The sequence below is a fragment of the Moschus berezovskii genome, chromosome 3, assembly GCF_049115385.1.
Source record: "Moschus berezovskii isolate FMDL1 chromosome 3, NW_MosBer_1.0, whole genome shotgun sequence".
NCBI classification, from domain to species: Eukaryota; Metazoa; Chordata; class Mammalia; order Artiodactyla; family Moschidae; genus Moschus; species Moschus berezovskii.
In genome coordinates, this window is record NC_142462.1 from 97,104,563 (window position 1) to 97,129,783 (window position 25,221).

General features: G+C 40.5%; 1 protein-coding gene and 1 long non-coding RNA gene across 5 annotated transcripts in view; one reads left to right on the plus strand and one right to left on the minus strand.

Moving 5' to 3' along the window:
* Positions 1-15,981, minus strand: part of CADPS2 (calcium dependent secretion activator 2) — a 593,849-nt gene extending 577,868 nt beyond the window's left edge. For all 4 annotated transcript variants that reach the window (XM_055421183.2, XM_088834647.1, XM_055421182.2 and 1 more), the window contains exon 1: positions 15,339-15,981. In XM_055421183.2, coding sequence (XP_055277158.1) covers positions 15,339-15,674 — 336 coding nt within the window. In that variant the 5' untranslated portion in view covers positions 15,675-15,981. The remainder of the gene's footprint in view (positions 1-15,338) is intronic.
* A 66-nt stretch (positions 15,982-16,047) lies between these two features.
* On the plus strand, positions 16,048-24,563 carry LOC148778377 (uncharacterized). The gene is made up of 2 exons (XR_016037054.1): positions 16,048-16,300; positions 23,452-24,563. It is a non-coding gene; the product is annotated as an uncharacterized LOC148778377 (long non-coding RNA).
* The last annotated feature ends 658 nt before the right edge of the window (positions 24,564-25,221 follow it).

Genomic DNA, 25,221 nt, shown 5'->3' on the forward strand with positions numbered 1-25,221 from the left:
AGAATACAAGTCTCATGAGGGCTGTCCTGTCTACTCCTGTACTCTCAATGCCTAAATCTGGGCCTAGCATACAGTATCTGTTCAAACATAGCCTCAGTATTTGACAGCTAAATGAAACACACTTTACAGAATGAAAATTCCTTAATGAATGAAAATTAACAAGAAAGGAAACTCTGCAGATCTACTCCACGCCAGGTAATGTGCTAAGGACTTTTCAGAAATTTTATGTAATCTTCACAGCATCTTACTGAGCAAGTATGAGTCATTTTACAGATAGTGTTAGGCACTCAGTCATGTCCAACTCTTTGTGACCCCATGGACTGTAGCCCACCAGTCTTGCCATGGAATTTTCCAGGCAAGAATACTGCAGTGGGTTGGCATTTCCTTTTCCAGGGGATCTTCCCCATCCAGGGTTTGAAAGCAGGTCTCCAGCATTGCAGGCAGACTCTTTACTGACCGAGCCACCAGGGAAGCCTCATTTTACAGATAAGGAGACCGCAATTTAGAGGATGAGGAAGGGCTGAACCCCACTCTTCTCAGACAAGATTCCCATAAACATGACAGACACCGGAAATGGGAAAGTGAAACAAAGAGGAAAGGGACAAGAGGGGAGAGATAGATTACCATCAGGCTAAAAAATATTACCAGCCTGACTTCATCCTACTTTTTAAATATTTATTTGGCTGTGCCAGGTCTTAGTTGGGCCATGTGGGATCCAGTCTACTAAACAGGGATCGAACCTGGGCCTCCTGCATTTGGAGTTCAAAATCCTCACCACTGGACCACTTTCTACACATTTCAGCCTTTGCACAAATTCTGAGATCATTTCATTCAAAACAGATGAACAGCTACACTTAAGTACCCAACTAATGTCAAAGATTTGCTAGTTGCAGCATATTTCGTGATCTGTCTCAACTGTTCCATATTTGAAATTGAGGTTTATCACTAATAATTTTCATTTCACTTCTATGAAACAAAAGCACAAATACATACGCATGTACATGTACACATTTATATTTGTACAGTGTCCCGCATAAAACAGTCTATGCAAACAATGAACCTTTTGTGTGGCAAAGTCACTGTGTTACAACTCAAGCTGTTCATCAGACGTGAATTCAGCATACAAAATAAAGTTTAGAAATCAACATTTGAGAAACTGGGCTGTGAAATTCAGCTTCTGAGTTGCAATACGGCGGTCATCTCCATACTGCTAAATTCAATTAACATTTTCAATCCCTATCCTATTACACTTGACCTCTGAATATCTGACATCGTTTCCTACCTCTTTCTATTGAAACAGCTCTTCTTAGTTTCTGTGATAAAGGTCATCCTAACTTTCTTATCGGAGAAGGCAATGGCAAGCCACTCCAGTACTCTTGCCTGGAAAATCCCATGGACGGAGGAGCCTGGTGGGCTGCAGTCCATGGAGTCGCTACAAGTCAGACATGACTGAGCGACTTCACTTTCACACATTGGAGAAGGAAATGGCAACCCACTCCAGTGTTCTTGCCTGGAGAATCCCAGGGACGGGGGGGCCTGGTGCACTGCCGTCTGTGGGGTCACACAGAGTCGGACACGACTGAAGTGACTTAGCAGCAGCAGCAGCAGCAACTTTCTTATAGACCTAGCTGTTCCTTCGTCATTTCCTTTGACAATTCAATCTTCCCCCTCTTGTCTTTTAAATCCTGAAGTTCTTTAAGACTAAGTCATTAAAACCACTTTACTGGATTCTATTTTGCCCACAGTCATGCCCATGACTTCGATTACTATCCACAGGACAATTTTCAAGTTTACCTTTTGAAACCAAATCTTTCCCCTGAGCTCCAAACACTGTCCTTTGATCTCTACTTATTTGAAGGACCACAGATTCCACACCTCACCGATTAGATTTGTGTTGGATTAAACCATACATTCTCCATCAGTTCAGTTCAGTTGCTCAGTCGTGTCCGACTCTTTGCGACCCCATGGACCACAGCACGCCAGGCCTCCCTGTCCATCACCAACTCCCAGAGACTACCCAAACCCATGTCCATTGAGTTGGTGATGTCATCCAACCACCTCATGCTCTATCGTCCCCTTCTCCTCCTGCCCTCAATCTTTCCCAGCATCAGGGTTTTTTCAAGTGAGTCAGCTCTTTGCATCAGGTGGCCAAAAGATTGTAGTTTCAGCTTCAACATCAGTCCTTCCAATGAACACCCAGGACTGATCTCCTTTAGGATGGACTGGTTGCATCTCCTTGCAGTCCAAGGGACTCTCAAGAGTCTTCTCCAACAACACAGTTCAAAAGCATCAATTCCTTGGTGCTCAGCTTTCTTTATAGTCCAACTCTCACATTCATACATGACTACTGGAAAAACCACAGCTTCAACTAGACAGACCTTTGTTGGCAAAGTAATGTCTCTGCTTTTTAATATGCTGTCTAGGTTGGTCATAACTTTCCTTCCAAGGAGTAAGCGTCTTTTAATTTCATGGCTGCAATCACCATCTTCAGTGATTTTGGAGCCTAGAAAAATAAAGTCAGTCACTGTTTCCCCTTCTATTTGCCATGAGATGATGGAACTGGATGCCATGATCTTAGTTTTCTGAATGTTGAGCTTTAAGCCAACTTTTTCACTCCCCTCTTTCACTTTCATCAAGAGGCTTTCGAGTTCCTCTTCACTTTCTACCATAAGGGTGGTGTCATCTGCATATCTGAGGTTATTGATATTTCTCCCGGCAATTGCTTCCAGCTTGTGCTTCCTCCAGCCCAGCGTTCCTCATGATGTACTCTGCATATAAGTCAAATAAGCAGTGTGACAATATACAGCCTTGACATACTCCTTTTCCTATTTGGAACCAGTCTGTTGTTCCATGTCCAGGTTCTAACTGTTGCTTCCTCCATCACTTGTCTCAAATATGTGTAAGGAAAAATAAAATCGAAAGCCGAGGATTCTAGGACATGGTATTCAAACTCTCGAAATTCTTATGGGATTTTACAATCAAATCACAAATTTTTCATAATTAGACAGTTCATCCTCCCCTTCTGTCATTTTAGGTGTGTTGTTCTAATATATAAAAGCAGTGTGACCCTAGTTGAAGCAGAGATGGAAGAACAAGAATGTGCTTTATCTCAGTCTCCTTACGTAACCACTGCTCAACAACATACGCAATCTTTCTGGTTAAGGAAATCAGAGCTCACAAATGTAGGTTAGATTCATTCTGCTATATTTCAGAACTGCTCTTGATGATATGCAGTATTTTTTAAGCCTTTTGACTACAGTAGCATTTTCGTCTTAGGCATCTTTCTAGAGAACCAAAGTGGCAGTCTCATCTCCTTAAATAATAATTTGGAATATATTAAACATATATAAAAAATAATTTGGAATATATTTCCCTAAATTTGTTAAAATAGTAAGAATACAGGTTTCATGGCAGAATTTAATTCTTCCCATCTTCCAATAAAATATACAGATTCATAAAATTTTTTAAGACACTGCAGACTAAATATTAAATGAAAGCCTACTTTCCAGAGGAATGTCCACTAACTTCAAAACCCATGAAGAAAATTGGAGACACAGTCTCTTAAAACAAGTGTGCTCTGCCCAGTGAATCAAAACATTAAGCACAACCATGAGGAAGGCAAAGTCAAAGTCGCTCAGTCATTTCCAGCTCTTTGCGACACCACATACTATATGGTCTGTGGAATTCTCTAGGCCAGAATACTGGAGTGGGTAGCCTTTCCTTTCTCCAGAGGATCTTCCCAATCCAGGGGTCAAACCCAGGTTTCCCACATTTCAGGCAGACTCTTTACCAGCTGAGCCACCAGGGAAGCCCATGAGGAAGACAAAGGAAGATTCATATCATGTCACTCTACCTGTCCCTAGCTCTAGAATGGAGAGCCGAAATGCCACACAGCAAAGACAAAATAAAAGGCAAAGGAAACAAAAGACTGAAAATAGAAAATAAGATTAAACATGTCGTAGTGGCAATGACTTATAATGTTTAAAACATTTTTATAAAAAGCAAAGACTAGGTAAAAATTATAATAATTTTTAATACAAAATAACCTCAAAATGTATACATACATACATGTGTGTGTCCATGTGTTCAGTTGCTCAGTCGTGTCCAACTCTTTGCGACCCCTTGGACTGTACCCTACCATGTTTCTCTGTCCACGGGGATTCTTCAGGCAAAAATACTGGAGTGAGTTGCCATGCCCTCCTCCAGGGGATCTTCCCAACCCAGGAATCGAACCCAGGTCTCCCGCATTGCAGGCAGGTTCTTTACCAACTTAGCCACCAGGGAAGCCCACATACATACATACGCAAATAATGTGTATACAAATGCTTGTAAGTATATACAGGTGAACGTATGAGTGTAGATGTGTATGTATTAGGGATACCTACAATATATCCGATAAACTCTTCAAAAGAAAGTTGTTTCAATGCTAAAATTGTATACAACATTGAATAGAATCTTTACTCAATACACTATGAATCAAAGGGAGTTATTTTTCACTGGTACTAGTATAAAGATTCCTAAGTATATAAAGAATCTGACATTAAAATTCCTGAATACTTCTAGAAATGCAAGATAAGTTGAAAATACAGTCAACCCTGGAACAATGCTGGGCTTAGAGGCACTGACTCTTGGCACAGTTGAAAATCAGCACATTATTATAGCCAGCACTCCAACTCTCCATTCCTCCATATCCGAGGTTCTGCATAGGCCAATGGTAAATCATGGAGTACAGTAGTATTTACTACTGAAAAAACTGTGTACAGATGGGTCCTGGGCAGTTCAAACCCATGTTGTTCAAGGGTCATCTGTCCATATAATTATAGGGTAATTTAGTTATTGCAAAGATGACCAGATAGGAAGGGTTACTACAATAATGCTGATTTAAATATAGAATTTTACATCTTAAAGTCAGACCATATATATACTAATTTGTAATGTAAAAATACTACTTAGATACAGTGAAATAACTCAGTGAGCCACACTGACAGTCTAATAAAATTAGAACTATCCTTGGAAGAAAAACTATGATCAATCTAGAAAGCATATTAAAAAGCAGAGACGTTACTTTGCCAACAAAGATCCTCTGATATTTTATCCTCTTAATTAAAATAAGGATAAGTATTCACTGGCAGAATACGATCAAAACGAATTCCCAGGAAAGCCTGGACCAAGACAAAAGTACTGATTAACAAGCACATATACTGTTCTGGACACTATCAGGACAGTGTCCTGTGAAACACAAGAAGTACAGTTACAGGGAAGAACCAGACAGAACTTATCACTACCAGCAGATGATTCACTCACCTAGAAGAATTAGGTACTAGCTACTAACTCAATCAGAAGTGTACTTAAAATGTAACCAGTTGTAACCAAAAAGGAGTTTTGCATTTATCCATAATAAAATAGAGAAGGCTATCACTTCACTTCACAGTAAAAACAAAAATTATGAATGCTTAAGAATAACCTTGATTATAAATGCAAAGGGTCTATATAATGAAAACTACAAAAAAAAAAAATCATGAATACTTAAGAGGCTTAACTAAAGAGACATGCTATGTTCCCAGAAGACTGAATGGAATAAAAAACAGTTTCCTAAACAGGATTAATTAAAAATGATAGCATCTAATCCACCCAGTAGACACTATACTAAGCACTTACTATATACATCATTTCATTTAATCATAACAGGAATTCTATGAGGTCATTATTCTCATTTTACAAACGAAAAAGGGCCCAGAGACATGAAATGCCTTGCTCACATGATGAACGAATAGGAAAGAAAGAAGCCTAGGCCTTCTGAAGCCAAGAGTGATTTCCATCAGATATTAAATTATGGTAAAGTTATAAATATTATGGTACTAGCAATAGGAAAAAGGAGATTAATGAACCAGTCAGTCCCAAAGGAAATCTACCCTGAATATTCATTGGAAGGACTGATGCCCAAAGCTCCAATACTTTGGCCACCTGATGTGAAGAGCTGACTCATCTGAAAAGACTCTGATGCTGGGAAAGATTGAAGGCGGGAGGAGAAGGGGATGACAAGATGAGATGGTTGCATGGCATCACTGACTCAATGGACATGAGTTTGAGCAAACTCTGATAATGAAGGATTATCAGAAAAGGCAGAGGGACCAGAGATCAAATTGCCAACATCCGCTGGATCATCGAAAAAGCAAGAGAGTTCCAGAAAAACATCTACTTCTGCTTTATAGACTATGCCGAAGCCTTTGACTGTGTGGATCACAACAAACTGTGGAAAATTCTTAAAGAGATGGGAATACCAGACCACCTTACCTGCCTCCTAAGAAAGCTGTATGCAGAAATCCATAATAAGCAACAGTTAGAATTGGACATGGAACAACAGACTGGTTCCAAATCGGGAAAGGAGTACATCAAGGCTGTATATTGTCACCCTGTTTATTTGACTTATATGCAGAGTACATCATGTGAAATGCCAGGCTGGATGACAGACAACCTGGAATCAAGATTGCCAGGAGGAATATCAGTAACCTCAGATATGCAGATGACACCACCATTATGGCAGAAACCAAAGAACTAAAGAGCCTCTTGATGAAAGTGAAAGAGGAGAGTGAAAATGTTGGCTTAAAACTCAACACTCAGAAAACTAAGATCATGGCATCTGGTCTCATCACTTCATGGCAAACAGATGGGGAAATAATGGAAAAAGTGACAGACTATTTTAGGGGGTCCAAAATCACTTCAGATGGTGACTTCAGCCATGAAATTAAAAGATGCTTACTCCTTGGAAGGAAAGTTATGACCAACCTAGATAGCATATTAAAAAGCAGAGACTTTACTTTGCCAACAAAGGTCTGTCTAGTCAAAGCTATGGTTTTTCCAGTAGTCGTGTATGGATGTGTGAGTTGGACTATAAAGAAAGGTAGTGCTGAAGAATGATGCTTTTGAACTGTGGTTTTAGAGAAGACTCTTGAGAGTCCCTTGGACTTCAAGGAGATCCAACCAGTCCATCCTAAAGGAAATCAGTCCTGAATATTCATTGGAAGGACTGATGCTGAAGCTGAAACTCCCATACTTTGGCCACCTGATGCAAAGAACTGACTCATTTGAAAAGACCCTAATGCTGAGAAAGGTTGAAGTCAGGAGGAGAAGGGAACAACAGAGGATGAGATGATTGGACAGCATCACCAACTCGATGGACATGAGTTTGAGCAAGCTCTGGGAGTTGGTGATGGACAGGGAGACCTGGTGTGCTGAAGTCTATGATGTCACAAAGAGTTGGACATGAATGAGCGACTGAACACTTTGGTAATGAAAATAAAGCTTAATAAAAAGTTAGGCTTCAAGAATAGCTGAGCTATTTGGGGAAAAAAGCAAAGTCAACTCCTTGATTCAAACTTTAATTCAAAATGGGAAACTGATTATCTAAGAACATAAATGAGAAATATGTTTTTAAGAAACTTAAAGATCAATTGAACCATATCTAAAAACAAAATGAAAGGCAGACTACATAAACAGTCTCCCCAAAGGAACACTATCTTCAACATACTGATGAAGTATAAACACATTAATAAGTAAAACCATGATCTCAATAGAAAAGTGGAAAAAGGATATCAGATCATATACATTCATCCTCCCAAGCAATCAGAAATGAGCAAATTATCATCTCAGCTTTCAGAATGAGAAAGATAGCCTTTTAATTATTCATACCCTTTGCCCCAGTAACATTTTCATCATAAAAATTCATAACTAACTTGGAGGTTATAAAATGAAAATATTCAAACCATAAAGTTTACAAAGTGATGTGATAAAATCTCAAGAAGCAAAGCAAAGCATCAATGATGCTCTACAAAGTTGAAGGCTCCCAAATGCAAACCAAAGACTTAAGTTACACAGTTTGAGGAAAATGGAGGCTTTCCTTACCTGTCCACCTAATGTTAGAATTTTGGAAAGAGTACAAAAATAAAGACACTCTCAGATAAGTCCTTAGTCTGTAATTCAGTTCAGTTGCTCAGTCATGTTCGACTCTTTGCGACTCCATGAACCACAGCACGCCAGGCCTCCCTGTCCATCACCAACTCCTGGAGTTCACTCAAACTCATGTCCATCGAGTTGGTGATGCCATCCAGCCATCTCATCCTCTGTTGACCCCTTCTCCTCCTGCCCCCAATCCCTCCCAGCATCAGTCTTTTCCAGTGAGTCAACTCTTCACACGAGGTGGCCAAAGTATTGGAGTTTCAGCTTTAAAATCAGTCCTTCCAATGAACACCCAGGACTGATCTCCTTTAGGATGGACTGGTTGGATCTCCTTGCAGTCCAAGGGACTCTCAAGAGTCTTCTCCAACACCACAGTTCAAAAGCATCAATTATTTGGCGCTCAGCTTTCTTTATAGTCCAACTCTCACATCCATACATGACCACTGGAAAAACCATAGCCTTGACTAGACGGACCTTTGTTGGCAAAGTAATGTCTCTGCTTTTTAACACGCTATCTAGGTTGGTCATAACTTTCAAGGAGTAAGCATCTTTTAATTTCATGGCTGCAGTCAGCATCCACAGTGATTTTGGAGCCCAAAAAAATTAAGTCTGACACTGTCCACTGTAAACAATAACTTTAGAATGTCTTCTAAAGTTTACTTTTTGAAAAACCCATATACATTCTTAGCACACACACTGAAGAAAAATGCCACCCACTAATGATCTCCTAGGAGCAAATCATTGTGAAATTTGCTCAGGCATTCATGCTCAGTTGCTCAGTCATGTCCAACTCTTTGCAACCCCATGGACTGTAGCCTTCCTCTGTCCATAGAATTTTCGAGGCAAGAATACTGGAGTGGGTTGTCATTTTCCACTCCAGGGAATCTTCCTGACCCAGGGATCTTACCTGTGTCTCTTGTGTCTCCTGCATTGGAAGGCGGAACTGCTTCCAACTGGGAAGCAGATAGTCAATGCTCAGTGTCATTGAAGTTTCACTATATTCTGTTTTCCAGTTCATTTTTTAATGAAAAACACTCAGGTTTACCCTGCTATATTTTCTGTTGTGACTCTGGCAATCTATCCATAGTTTTGTAACAAATAAATTATACAACTGTTAATGCAGTATAATGGTCTATGGCATTTCACCAAATTAAAGATCTTTTAAAAGGCCAAATATTTACTGCCCTCCCACTATTGATTCAATGAAGTCTAAAATACTGACGTGTTTTTTGTTCCTTGCTTACAGCACCCCTATTACCTTTTCCTTCATGTGTAATATGGGTTTAATTACTGAGCAATCTAACTCACTTCTGCAAATACTTTCACTTTGCCCAGGTGACACAGACACAAGCTGTAAGTCATTTCCCTGTAGTTTTCCCTTTAAAACAGGGCATCTCGTGTCTGATGGGACATTGGAATCACCTGGAAAGCTTTATGACTATAACCCCAGAGAATGATTCAATTAGTCTGCAGTATAATCTAAATAACAGGATTTTTAAAAAAGCTCTCCAGATGATTCTAGTGTGCAGCTAAGGAGAAGAATCCCAAGTTTTGCTTTTTTGTTTTTGTAAAGAAAGGAAATTGTATCTTTCTGCCTTTCCATAAAGAAGGCTGAATGCCAAAGAATTGATGCTTTTGAGCTGCAGCGTTGAAGAAGACTCTTGAGAGTCCCTTGGACCACAAGGAGATCAAACCAGTCAATCCTAAAGGAAATCAATCCCAAATATTCATTAGAAGGACTGATGCTGAAGCTTCAATACTTTGGCCATCTGACACAAAGGGCCAACTCACTGGAAAAGCCCCTGATGCTGGGAAAGATTGAAGGCAGGAGAAGCGGCAACAGAGGACAAGATAGTTGGATGTTATCACTGACTCAATGGACATGGGTTAGAGCAAGCTCTAGGCAATGGTGAAGGACATGGAAGGCTGGCACGCTGCAGTCCATAGGGCTGCAAAGAGTCAGACATGACAGAACAACAATAAAAAGGAAATCATATTAAAATATGTAAGTCACTTAAACACTGGTCCTAAAAAAGTGTTATAGATTTGGGACAGTTTCAGGATTTGATTTTTGAATACTCTTAAAACCTAGGAACTATATCATCTGTTCTAATGATATCATTAGGTTTTTTTTTTTTTCCCTAGGCTAAAAACTGAAATGGCAGTAACACATGACAATGAGACACACCCTCTTTCCCAAAAAAGGTCTAATTTGAAAAGCATAAAAAGCAGCGCAATAACTCAAGAGGCTTGCCTCATAGAAAATTATAACTGATGGGATTTTCGATTCATAAATCCCATACTTAATAACCTGGCAACTGGCCGTAATTCTGTTTTGAAGATCTTTAATGACTTTACAAACTATGCTATTTATCTTGTGAGTGTAGAAACGGAGGGAACTGCTTCCACTTAAAACTGAAGAGGGAACACACTCAATATTTTATTTCACTTTATAAGCAGTCAATGTATATCAGAAATTATTGCTGATTTCATTTTTGAAAGAAGCAAAGTCCAACATCACTTAATCCATTTGAGTTCTCATTAGCACAACTCATTCCACCAAATTAAGTGCTACGGTCCCAAGATGCCCTCTGGAGGGATAGATTAATCAGTTGAAACCAGCAGCACTTTTTTTCTCTGAGGTACTATGTAAGTCCAGTCCGAGGTTTCACTTTAATGTGTGGTTTCCTACTTACTCCCCATAGGACAATGTACTCCCTATTATTAAAGGCAGCAAAAACAACATAACCCATCCCTTCTGTGTTTGCCCCATAAAGAACCAAAGCCTGAGTAGTAAAGCATGAATTATCCCAACTCCCTGAGAGGCTGGGCTTTTTAGACTATCACCATATCTCCTAGAACCCTGCAAGCAAGAAAGGCACATCATGGGGCTTCCACACTGCCTGTCCCCCTGGATTTGGTAGTGGCATTGGGAAAAGTCATAAGTTATACAGCAGCAGGTATTATCATTTTCATGGCTTTCTTTAGAGACGGTGGGGTAACCCTCCTGGTGGTCCAACGGCTAAAGACTCCATGCTCCCAAAGCAGGGGGCCTGGGTTCGATCCCTGGTCAGGGAACTATGGAGGGTGGGGTGAGTCCAAGCAATCTCAAAACGTGTTTAGGAAGATTAATTTCCAAGAAAAGAAGTCGACTCTTTCCCTCTATATTCTTTCTGCCACTTTATACCTCACTGAGGGGCTTCCCAGGGGCCTCGGTGATAAAGAATCTGTCTGCCAAAGCAAGAGATGCGAGAGACTGGAGTTTGATCCCTGGATCAGGAAGATCCCCTACAGGAAGAAAATGGAAACCCATTCCAGTATTCTTGCTTGGAAATTTCCAAGGACAGAGGAGCCAGGCAGGCTATAGTCCACAGGGTCGGAAAGAGTCGGCAATGACTAAGCCCACACACCTCATTAAGTCTTTGAAATATGGACTAAACCTGACACTTCATGTATCCAACAAGCATTTACTAGGTTCTTATACAGCAGGCCTCAGTCGTATCTTAGGTCCTAAAGATGGCAGAACACAGCACCTAAGGCACAATGACCTCTAGCATAAGGTATGTGATTCCTGGAGTTTCTAAGTCTAGCTCTTCCCACCCTCCCTCATAAAATTGGCTCTTCCCCTGAGCTTGGATATCACCTAAGCAGTGAGAAGTGGTGTTTTTCTTTTTTTTAAGCCACAGAAAATACTCCCATTTCCAAAGAGAGCTAAAAGCAGCCACTTATTGTAGCCTGACACTCACATGTGAGACATGTAGGCAAGAACTCACTGTGTGTCACTCCGCCCAATACTATTTCCCCATGATACTCTCTCCTTGATCAGTTTTACCAAAGGAGATTACTTCCCCACCATCTGCGATTTCACACTATTTGTATACATTCCTCAAACTTAATTAGTGTGGAAAATTATGCAAAGTGGTGGGAGTGATTACATAAGGAGGTTTAAGGAGTTTAGTAAGATTACAGGGACACATAAAAATGCAAAGAACATGGGTATATGAATCCCATGGAGAGTTATCAGGTACCATTTTAATCTTTTAAATTCCCTCTTCATTATTTCTAGTTTAAGATAGTTGGCTTTAATATCTGTCACTAAATTTAATAATGAAAAAGCAACTTACTGACTAGAAACCTATGGAGTGGACAACCAAAACTTCGCATACATACCTGGAATTTCTTATAAATTGAGACCTGCAATCTGTAAGCCCCCAACTATGGAATATACTTAACCTCTTCTATGGCGGTCATTATGTTCATCAGATTCTCCCCTACCATCTAACCACTATGGACTGTATTTTTCCTTTAGGGTCTCAATGTTTTCCAAAGACAACCTGCCTTTATGAAGTAAAAACTGATGTCCAAAGACAAATCGCCTTTATTAAGTAAGAACTGATTAGCTTTATCTGTTATTGTTTCCTAGTTTCAACACTGATTCCACCTTTAACCAATGATCTGGAATCATCCAAGGTTCATCATTATCTGTTAACTGATGGAGCAAGATTATGTGAATAAGCAGAGACTAAAGCATTAGCCACAACTGAAGTCATTCTGCCACTAGCTGCTTGTTACTTCACATTCGTATCATCTGTGAACCATTTAGGCGGTGTGACCACCTCATGAAAGCTTAGTCAATATCTTCTCTACACTCACTCCCAGAATTTTCTGTAAAGTTCTAAGTTAGACTGGCATAAACCAACCATCATTATTATTCTAAGCTGAAATTTCCCAGCCAAAAGCAAAGACAGCCATGTTTTAGTCAACTGAGTTTAATGCCACTACGATTTTTCAGTTCACAGATGCAACCTCTTGATAGCTTTGTGGGCCATTTTAGCCAAGTAGGAAAACAAAAATCATTGCAGCTCAGTTAGTTCACAGAAACTCAAGCAACTCACTCAACCTAATAGCAAGAGAGCTTTGACCGCCAGAATAAGGCTTCTACCATCCTGTGATTAGTTTTCTTCTTTTAAAGATTAGGACCCTTTCAGATCTCAATTTCTCTGTTTCTAAATTCTCAGGTTAGGAGGAGTAAGCAGCAATATGCACTTCAATGACAGCAATTTAAGCTATTAAATCCTTTTACTAGATGTCTGACTACAAGATACAGAATAAAAATATACAATGGATTAGTGATTTTGCAATTATCCTGGTACTTCTTTTATACAACCCAACTGTATAATTCAAGACACAGTTTTTGGCATTAATTATTGGCTTGAGCATCAAATTCACAGGAATATAGTTAAATTCCCACTTCATTTTGTCCTAGGAGGGAACCCAACTTCCAAGAATTACTCCAGCTCCCTTCAGCAAGCAACATGCTTAAAGAAAAAATATGGGGCTTTTTGAATAAGGAAAAACACTTAAGTTGTTTCGGGGCCTCCCCCATTAGAAATAAGAATACTTCGCAAAACTTCATCTGAGAGCATTCAATGCTCAATATCTGGGAAACAAATTTCCAAGTGTTCTTGCACAGAACACAAACAGAGTTCTTGCTTCTTTTTCTGTTTATAATTATTTTTGATGACATCTGAATGATGTAATAAAAAATTATTTCCTCAGTGGTATTGTGACTGCACCTGTTTGCCAATTCAAATAATTTCTGGGAAAACATTCTATTTAAACAAGAGGAGTCAGAGAAATCTGTACTATTTGAGCAAGCAAAGGAGTGTATGTTTTACTAACAAAATGCAACAAGTATGCACAGTAACAATCAGCTACCAGCAAGTGACTTTTTGCAAAAGCATCTTCAGTGATAATATTCCAGATAGGAACAGTCTCAGTTTCATTACACATTATTTTTATACTTTAATACCAAAAATAAGGTTAAACACAATATGAATGGAAGTACTAGAGATTGGATGATAGTCATAAACTTAATATGACTAAACAACATACATCAAAATTTAGTTATAATTTTAGAGTAGTTACTGAAGTTGAAAGGCACAGAGCTGAGAGGTAATGAGTGACTGCAGTGCAACCCAGTGCAAGCAAAAGAGAACAGTGTGGTACTCACCTGAGAGCAGAATGGAAGGCTCCAAAACTCCACGGGGCACTCCCTCCAAACTGACCTCAGGAATGGTGGCTCTGATCATGCCAATTGTTTAGGGAATAGGAAATGTTACTCAAATACGCCTCCAAAATGAGAGGCCTGTTTGGATCCCAAGGTTTCTTTTCCAGCCCGAGCATTGTGTGACTGAGTTACCTAGAAGGTTAGGCACCTGAAGGGTCTGGGTAATTAGCCTCCAGGTGTACAGAATCATCCCATAAGCATGCCCAGAGAGTGATTCAAGACAGCTGCTTGGTTTAGGCTTGTTTTAGAGAAGCTGGGTAAATGGGGGTGAAAGGTAAAGGGTAGATAGCATTTACTCTGAAATACAGTTTTTCACAAGTCAATTCAGAAGTGTTCCAAATTTCTAAGAAATGCGTCACATTCTGAGGTTAAAGCTTCAGAAAACAAATCTCTGTGCAACCAGGCATGCTCTGGGCAAATTACAGTCTCTCTGGGTCTTCATATCCTGTCCTAAGCTAAGGCGACTGGTGCAGATTTCCAGCAAACCTTCTAGGCTCACATTCTATTAAGAGGGTTTCTTAGTTTCTATTGAAAACATATACCCAATTAGGGCAATTTGGGTCATTAGTTTTGTCTGCTACAGAATTAAACTCCTGGGGATCTTGTTTCAAAACTTGAAACAAGTTGGCGTTTATTTCACCTGAAACAAATGCCTTAGCTCTTTGGGAATGGCAGGGGTGTGTACTGCGTTGATTTGAAGTCATGAACCAATCCTATTTTTCATCAATAGCGTGTTTCATTAAGGCCTGCCGGACTAGTAATTACTAAACCAAAGCCACTCTCCAAGCTGCACACTATTGTACAGCAGTACAGGAAAACTTGTCAGGTTAGCTTTGTTTTGGGGAACATTTCTACACCTTCTCCCTAGAGAAGACTTCCCTCATGCTCAGATCCCACACTCATTCAGATCCAGGGTAAAGCCCTGCTCTAGCAGAACTAAGTGGACAGGAAGGTACCACCGCTGTTTTGAAATTAAAGTTGATAGGACTTGCGTCCTGATCCGGCCGGGGCCGAGTCTGCCGGGTGCAGCAGCCGCACCGCCGGGCCGGTCTCGGCCCCATGGATGCCAAATCGACCGCTTCTGCCAACCGTGTGGGAGAAGGAGCGTCCGCGGCAACCCGATACCCGGTGGGCCAAAGAACTGTACCCCACACACTGACACACACACACACACATCCGCCAAAGAGTCCCTTGCCCTCCAAGAGTAACAAAAACACAGTGTCCTGCAGAAGGACAGCGGGCAGGGGCCCCAGAGTTCTACCAGGGAGGAAGAAGTGGAGCTTGGAAAAGCCGGGTCCTGCAAGCAACTCACCTTCTGCTGTCTCCGGGCCATATCGGTGGGCTGCTTGGCATTGAAGGGGTACGCGATGCACCTCACGACGAAAACGTACAGCTGCAGACGGATCCTCCGCTCCTGCTCCTCGTCCAGCTGCCGTTCAGGTTCGTCTCGCCCGTCGCTCAGCATCGAGGGGCTCGGGCTCACGGGTCTGGCCGCGCCGCCACCCGCGCGCCCCGCCGCGTCCCGCCGCCCTTCCCGAGCCGGGGCCGGCGGCGCTCGCTGCGAGCCGCCGGCCGCCACCAGGACATCGCGGCTCTCCTCTTCCAGCCCCTCGTCCGACTCCTCTTCGCTGGAAGACGGGTCCAGCATGGTGTTCGGGGCGCCCCGCCGCGCGATCCGCTGCCCCCCAGGCGCCTCACTCTCGGCGGCTGCGCCCGCGGGTCTGCACGAGCTGAGCGGCTGGCAGCTGCGGCCGCAGAACGAAAGGGAAACTGACCGAGGCTTTCCGGACACGTCGAGTTGGACCCAGGAGTGTTTCCTACCACCAGGGCGAAAGGGGCGGGCGGGGGCCGCCGGGATTAAATAGGCGGAGTTAGCGTCGGGAGTGAGCCCGAGCGCCTGGTGAACTGCTCAGCGGGCCCGGGCCCCGCCGCCCTCTTGATTCTCCAGCCTCCGCCGGCCGAAGCGCCCCGGCGCAGGTGGGGAACCTGTGGCGCCTCCAAAAAGCAACACGTGGAATGGAATGTCGAGGAGCGGGCGCGGGGCCGCGGAGTGCGCGTGCGCGCGCCGCCGCCGCGACCCGGGCCGAGTGCTTGGGTGCCAGGCGCGCGGTTCGCAAAGATACGGAGGCGCTCAGCTTAGAGGTTCTCCGTGCGCCCACCTGGGATCTTTAGATGGCCGTGACCTCACCATCACCACCTTTCTTTTCTTCCGCAAGATTTCTGGGGCACAGGCCGACAGGAGGCCAGGAGAGCTGCCCCCTTCTACCTCCCCAGGTGAGGGGAACGGCCAGAAGGGGCGTCTCCGACCTGAAATTGATACCTAGGATTGAACCCCAGGGCGGAAAAGTGCGGCCGGAGTCGTTCACCTCCAAATAACGTTGGGAAGAGACTTTATATAAAGTCTCTTGCTCTGCTGCTGTCCGACGCTATGGTGAAGTCCATATTGTAAAAGTCAGAGGAATGTTCTTGAAAAGAAAAGCAAAAACAAAACGCGAGAGGCTTTCTTTTTAAACCATCTTTATTCCTGTAGATGCATGAGCAAGATCGGTTTTGTATTTGCGAAATGGCAGTCTGATTCAGCTCTATAATAATCACATAGCTTGATTATTTTCTGGGTTGGGATACATTTGACTCAAGACAGGTTGTGCAGTGTAGACATTTATTTAGTAAATATTTGAGCGCACGCAGGGTGTCCAGTGCTGTTAGCGTTTGGAAGAGCCCGCAGCGCATTGAAGCACACACTTGGTCACTGTTGGTTTCGGCCTCAAGTGGGCGTCTCGTTGCAGCACCCGAAGCCTGTCTTATCTGCGCAGATTTCTCAGTCCCGGTGTTAGAACCACCTAGGGATTTCTTTCTGTGATTTTTCCGGTGTTCTTAAATCGGACAAAGAAGGAAATAGGGAGAACAGTGCCTTCAACTCAAGGTGCAGTGTGCAGTGGCCAAATTGGCGGGGAAGCAATTGAAGCTCACTGCTTTTATCACCAGGCAGGTAAAACTTCCGGCTCTGAGTTTGTCTACCCCCTGGCCAAATAGGAGCTTTTGGTTTTTGCAGCCACTTCCACAGTTAGGTACCCATGAGAGAGCCTTTCCTTCAGCATTTACTCATAGTCTCTTTAGACTTAGAAAAACAAAGAGGCATTTACTCTTGGGGAATCTTGCCTATTTATCAATCCTTGATGAAACCCACAGTGATAAAAGGTGTTTCCTGAGGGTGTGACACCTCAGGTGCTCAGCTGGCTGAGCTCCAACTGCCAAGAAACACAAATCTCAAAAACTGATGTATTTAAAGACAGTGTTTCATTTTTGGCAGGGTAAATAACAAGCTTATTCATTTAAGTTATAGTGTCTAATGCTGTATACATTACATTTGGCAAAGTTTTGTACATGTGCTTGGTGAATAATGTCACCAAAGTAGCCTTTTGAGATAGGTGATGAAGATTATTATTTACAGTGCTTTGTACCAGGTACTGCTCTAAGCCCTTTACAAACCTGATCCCATTTTAGTTCCATTGTACAGATAAGGATCCTGAAACGTAGACAACCCTTTCATGCAGAACCAACAACTAATAAAACAAGGACACAATATACTGAATCTGTTTTAGTTCCAAATAGTAGCTTTTATTACAATTTGTCTAATTATAAATCAGTATATTAGATGTATGATGTTTATTAAATGGATAACAAATAAGAATTTAATTCCTAGGCACACAAAAGTGTAATTTATATAGAGCAGCTTTATTGCCCTTCCTTTTCTTGCCAAGGAAAGATATTTTTTGTTTCCTTTTTTAGTTAGTTAAAATTGCTTGATGTGATAGCTTATTATTCTCTTCCTATTAAAAAATGATTATTGAATTAAAGATTTTCCAAGCCTTGGAAATCCCACTGGAAAATACCTAGTGATTTGTGGAATAACATACAGTATCTATAAAGATGAAAATGGCTTAAAGGGCATAAATTAAAGAAATATCCAAAACAACAAAGAGAATATTTAAGAATTTAATTAATGAAACTTATATTGGTTAAGAAACTAACATTGTTAAAACTATGCAATGTATATTTAGAAGAACCAGAGATAGTCTTTAGAAAATTACCGGTTAGAGAATGACAGAGGAGAAAACATTCATTGAAAAAAAAAAACAGAAAATAAATATTAGAACCATAATCCAGTGATAGGTCTGATAACCTGGGAGATAATAGTAATACAGAGAAAAAATACTTATTCTAGTTTGAGTAAGGGAAGGCTTCCCGTATGCTTGATATATGTTTTGAAGAATGATTTATAGCTATTGGAGTGAGGGCACTATAGACCATGCAACCACATTTGCAAAGGTATGAAATTGTTTTCCGCCTCTGGAGAACTGCAAACAAACTAGCATGCCCCAAATAAAGGCTACATATGAAGATTGTGAAGATGAGGCTACAGAGCAGACAGAGGCAAAATCAGCCTCCATGCCCTTGTATGCCATGCTTTGGAATTTAAACTATGTCCTGAAGAAAATGGAAATACACACTAAGTAAACAGTAAGGTACAACATGAGGTGATCTGTAACTCTTAAGAGTCAATCTGGAGCAATACATGGGCAGTAAAACAAGATGCAGTATACCATTGAGATTAGTTACTAAAGAAATCTGGGACAGATAGAATGAAGGCTTGAATTTAAGATGGAAATGAGCAAGGGAGGAAAGCTTAAGAGATGGACAAAGAAATGAATGAGAAATGGAACATGTATGAGATGCTGAGGAAGAGGGTCAAGGGTAGACTATGATTCCCAGGATATGATGACAAACTGAGAATAGATGAAATATGAACTTCTAGGGGACTTGTAGTTATGGAGAAACATCAAGTTTTGAGGAGTTTATCAGAGTGCTCCTAGACCCATTGGGAAATGCAAACCTGTTACTTACACCTGGGCAAAGAAATCATCAGCATGTTGGTGGTAGTTGAAGCTGCAGTTATGGAAGACGAGGTGTGGAAAGCGCGTTCATGGTGAGAAGATGGCCAATGATGCATCTATGAGGAATCCTCCCTACCTCTCCTCCAAAATAGAGATGGTTTGAAGAAAAGGAATCTGAAAAGAAAACCTGATCATTAAGAATAAACAGAACCCTAATAATTTTTAATTAATATTTTCAAGTTTGTGCTTACACTAATGTTCTTGCCAAATTTCTACCTTAAATATTACCTTTTCAGGTAATTATAACATCAGTTGATGCTCTGGGATAATTGAGTAAATGATGCCTAACATAAGACTATGATTGCTTTATGCTGTTTCATAAATATACAAAATACACTTTAGTCAATGATTCATTTTTATTTTTGTCAAGGTGAGCATAAAAACAAATGGGAGTTATACTGTCTATTAATGAAACACCTCTAATCCTTGGGTAAGATGGATGTACAGTAATAAAATAGAATATCAAATGCATTTTGGCAATGATATTTAAGGAAACAGGTGTGTGACCTGAATAGCTATAGGTGGTCTATTTTCCAGTTGAGAATTCATTTGTGCATTTGACCTGAAAGAAAGGTATTAACTCTTTCAAGTCACAGAAGAAATCATAATTTCACTGAACAGACATTTTGGGGGCACCCACTCTAGTCTATGCACTATTCTGAGTAGATAGAAACAGTAAAATTTAGTCCCTGAGGGGGTGCATGTGAAACTGACATGAACAAAATAAGAAGTTATGGTAATATATGCTACTGTGGTAATAGAGAAAAATTTAACAAAATATTCCTTAAGTGTTTTGGAAGTCTATTATTTTTTGTAGTTATAGTTAAAATTATATTACAACAGACAGAGGAATATTTTCAGGTCAAATGGAAGGACCAGTTTCATAAATATGTATGAGAAAAATGTCAACTCACAAACCTAGCTAATAAAAAGGTATGCATTTGTAAAAGTAAGATAAAATAACATATATTTTGAAACTTTTAAGATGAATATATCTTATGAGGCAATAGTCCTCCTGGCAACTTCATTGAAATCCCTCTACTTTGCTCTCCCTATATCTTTTTATTCAACTTTTTCTTTTTTACCTTTCAAGTTAGAATTTGAATCCTAGCAAAGACTATTCTGTGAAAACCCCCCCAATTTTTACAAATAAAGGGTAAAAATATATGCAGATCAGTTCAGTTTAGTCGCTCGGTCGTGTCTGACTCTTTGCGACCCCATGAATCACAGCACACCAGGCCTCCCTGTCCATCACCAACTCCTGCAGTTCACCCAAACGCATGTGCATTGAGTTGGTGATGCCATCCAGCCATCTCATCCTCTGTCGTCCCCTTCTCCTCCTGCCCACAATCCCTCCCAGCATCAGGTCTTTTCGAGTGAGTCAACTATTCGCATGAGGTGGCCAAAGTATTGGAGTTTCAGCCTCAGCATCAGTCCTTCCAATGAACATCCAGAACTGGTCTCCTTTAGGATGGACTGGTTGCATCTCCCTGCAGTCCAAGGGACTCACAGGAGTCTTCTCCAGCACCACAGTTCAAAAGCATCAATTCTTCGGTGCTCAGCTTTCTTCACAGTCCAACTCACACATCCATACATGACCAATGGAAAAACCATAGCCTTGACTAGACGGACCCTTTCTGACAAAGTAATATCTCTGCTTTTTAATATGCTATCTAGATTGATCATAACTTTCCTTCCAAGGAGTAAGTGTCTTTTAATTTCATGGCTGCAATCAGCATCCACAGTGATTTTGGAGCCCAGAAACATAGAGTCATCCACTGTTTCCACTGCTTCCCCATCTATTTGGCATGAAGTGATGGGACCAGATGCCATGATCTTAGTTTTCTGAATGTTGAGCTTTAAGCCAACTTTTTCACTCTCCTCTTTCACTTTCATCAAGAGGCTTTTTAGTTCCTCTTCACTTTCTGCCATAAGAGTGGTGTCATCTGCATATCTGAGGTTGTTGATATTTCTCTGGCAATCTTGATTCCAGCTTGTGCTTCTTCCAGCTCAGTGTTTCTCATGATGTACTCTGCATAAAGTTAAACAAGCAGGGTGACAATATACAGCCTTGACGTACTCATTTTCCTATTTGGAACCAGTCTGTTGTTCCATTGAACAACAGTTCTAACTCTTGCTTCCTGACCTGCATATAGGTTTCTCAAGAGGTAGGTCAGGTGGTCTGGTATCCCCATCTATTGAAGAATTTTCCACAGTTTATTGTGATCCACACAGTCAAAGGCTTTGGCATATTCAATAAAGCAGAAGTAGTTGTTTTTCTCGAACTCTCTTGCTTTTTCAATGATCCAGCTGATGTTGGCAATTTGATCTCCAGTTCCTCCGCCTTTTCTAAAATCTGCTTGAACATCTGGAAGTTCACGGTTCACGTATTGCTGAAGCCTGACTTGGAGAATTTTGAGCATCACTTTGCTAGCGTGTGAAGTGAGTGCAATTGTGTGGTAGTTTGAGCATTCTTTGGCATTGCCTTTCTTTGGGATTGGAATGAACACTGACCTCTTCCAGTCTTGTGGCCACTGCTGAGCTTTCCAAATTTGCTGGCATATTGAGTGCAGCACTTTCACAGCATCTTCTTTCAGGATTTGAAGTAGCTCAACTGGAATTCCATCACCTCTACTAGCTTTGTTCATAGTGATGCTTTCTAAGGCCTACTTGACTTCACATTCCAGGACGTCTGGCTCTAGTTGAGTGATCACACCATCATGATTATCTGGGTCGTGAAGATCTTTTTGTACAGTTCTGTGTATTCTTGCCACCTCTTTTTAATATCTTCTGCTTCTGTTAGGTCCATACCATTTTTGTCCTTTATCAAGCCCGTCTTTGCGTGAAGATGATCAGCACAAATTGATCAGAAAAATTAGTAGTCCACACTGTTACACATGTAAGATACAGTTAAACTTTTGTTGTGAAGATTAAATAAGATAATATATCCAAAGTACTAAAAGATTATCCAGTATAGAGTAAATGGCCTTCCCTCTGTCTCAGATGGTAAAGAATTGGCCTGCAATGCTCAAGACCTGGGTTCGATCCCTGGGTTGGGAAGATCCCCTGGGGGAGGAAATGGAAACCCACTCCAGTATTCCTGCCTGGAGAATCCCCATGGTCAGGGGAGCCTTGTAGGCTACAGCTCATGGGGTCACAAAGAGTCAGACAGGACTGAGTGCCTAACAGCATCATAGAGTAAATGCCAAGTACTTCATTGTTATTTAATTACTTTATTATGTAGCTCACTTTAAACTGTAGAACCATAGAAATAAATTGTAGATAAATTAGTAAATGGTTCAATGAATTTATTTATTAATTTTTTTTTCATAGCTTAGAGTTTGTATGTCTGAATTATTTGCCTTGAAACAACTGAACTAAAAGAACTTCCAAATATGGTAAGGGATTTTAAAAATCTTAAAGATTTCATTATTTGTATAAGAAGGTTTGAGCCCACAATAAGAAGTTACTTTCTTTCTGTTCCTACTCAATCTGTCAGCATTCAACAATGATTGATTACAGTTCCATTTTTTAATTTTCATTTTATAAGAAATTTGGAGGAGGTAACAGAAATGAGCTTGTTGTAAAGTACAGGGAACAAAGAAAGGTAAAAGCATATGGGCCCAAAATGTCATGAGAAAAGTCTTGCATGATTTCAAGATGTATAATATATGTGATGATAATTAATATCTCCTAGAGAAGCAGGTCCGAGAAGGCAATGGCAAGCCACTCCAGTACTCTTGCCTAGAAAATCCCATGGACAGAGGAGCCTGGTAGGCTGCAGTCGATAGGGTCGCTACGAGTCAGACATGACTGAGCGACTTCACTTTCACTTTTCACTTTCACACATTGGAGAAGGAAATGGCAACCCACTCCAATGTTCTTGCATGGAGAATCCCAGGGACGGGGGAGCCTGGTGGGCTTCTGTCTATGGGGTCACACACAGTCAGACACGACTGACGTGACTTAGCAGCAGCAGCAGTGAGAAGCCGGTACTTATCCTACAAGAATGTGTTTATGTTTTAAATGTTAATAGAGATACAAAGTATTTTCTGGGAATGGATATAATCTAGTAATTATGGTCATAAATGGATAAAACAATAAATGGAAATTTTTTCCCTCTAGCTTTCACAGTTTTTTTTCACTTTTATTGATTTTGTTGTTAAACATTTTCTGCTAGTCAATCCAATTTATTGAGTGCCTAGACTATATTAAGCACTGTACTAGGACACTGTAAAGAAAGCATTGTGTTGATTGGCCAGGAATTCAACTAATGTCTCAATGAAGATTCTAGTCCTGCCAAAAAAAAAAAAAAATACTTTAGACTGTTTCAACAATAATGTTCAAGAAAATTAAATTGAAATCGAGTTTTTACCAAAGAAAATTATAAGGGATAGTCTAATGATATTGAGCAGAGACAGTAAGAATATGTTTTTATTAACTATTTACTATTACCATGGTCTCTAACAGTGACCAGATGTTCCTGCTGGTTTTAGAAAAGGCAGAGGAACCAGAGATCAAATTGCCAACATCCGCTGGATCATCAAAAAAGCAAGAGAGTTCCAGAAAAACATCTATTTCTACTTTATTGACTATGCCAAAGCCTTTGACTGTGTGGATCACAATAAACTGTGGAAAATTCTTCAAGAGATGGGAATACCAGACCACCTGACCTGCCTCTTGAGAAATCTGTATGCAGGTCAGGAAGCAACAGTTAGAACTGGACATGGAAAAACAGACTGGTTCCAAATAGGAAAACGAGTATGTCAAGGATGTATATTGTCACCCTGCTTATTTAACTTATATATGATGAAAGTGAAAGAGGAGAGTGAAAAAGTTGGCTTAAAGCTCAACATTCAGAAAACTAAGATTATGGCATCCGGTCCCATCATGGCAAATAGATGGGGAAACTGTGGAAACAGTGGCTGACTTTATTTTTGGGGGCTCCACAATCACTGCAGATGGTGATTGCAGCCATGAAATTAAAAGACGCTTACTCCTTGGAAGGAAAGTTATGACCAACCTAGACAGCATATTAAAAAGTAGAGACATTACTTTGTCAACAAAGGTCCATCTAGTCAAGTCTATGGTTTTTCCAGTAGTCACGTATGGATATGAGATTGGACTCTAAAGAAAGCTGAGACTGAAGAATTGATGTTTTCGAACTCTGATGTTGGAGAAGACTCTTGAGAGTCCCTTGGACTGCAAGGAGATCAGTCCTGGTGTCCACCAGTCCATCCTAAAGGAGATCAGTCCTGGGTGTTCATTGGAAAGACTGATGTTGAAGCTCAAACTCCAATACTTTGGCCACGTGGTGTGAAGAGCTGACTCATTTGAAAAAACCCTGATGATGGAACAGATTGAAGGCAGGAGGAGAAGGGGACAATGGAGGATGAGATGATTGGATGGCGTCACCAACTCAATGGACATGAGTTTGGGTAAACTCCAGGAGGTGGTGATGGACAGGGAGGCCTGGCGTGCTGTGGTCCATGGGGTTTGAAAGAGTCAGACAAGCTGAGCCACTGAACTGAGCTGATCTGTTATCAATGATTAACACATTTGTTTTCAGGTATCAGAACCATTTACCCTCTTAAAAGTTATTAAGCTTCCAAAAGATCTCTTGGTTATGTAGGTTCAATTTATTAGTATTTCTAATATTAGAAAGATAAAACTAAAGAAATTTAGAAATGATTATTAATTCATTTAATAAGAATAACCTGTTATATAACATGTTACATATTTTATGAAAAAAACAATATATTTATAAATTAAAAAGGTGGGCAGTTTTGTGTTATTTTACACTACAGAAATCTCTTTAATGTTTGGTTTACATGTGCTTCTACATTCTCATATCTGCTTCTATACTCAATATTGCTTTGTTTCAAATAGATGAAAACTAGCCATCGATATGTGGTTGAAAAGCAAGGAGTATTTCAATAGCCTTTTCACACAATGATGGATATTCTTCTTTGATATTAAACCAAAACTAAATGAGTGGTAGTTTCTTTAAGATTAGTTGCAATGTGGAATGTACAACCATATCAATAAATTTTTCTTACTCTGTGGTTTTAAAAAATCCATTAGTCTATCTTGAACTTTGAATGGATCTTTTACTGATACATAATTTCATACTGTCATTGGTCATTTGGAAAACACTGGTTCATTGGGAAATGTAGACTGTCAAAAAGTTGACACATTTGATTTTATTATATAGTATTCAACAAATTATATTTGTCAATA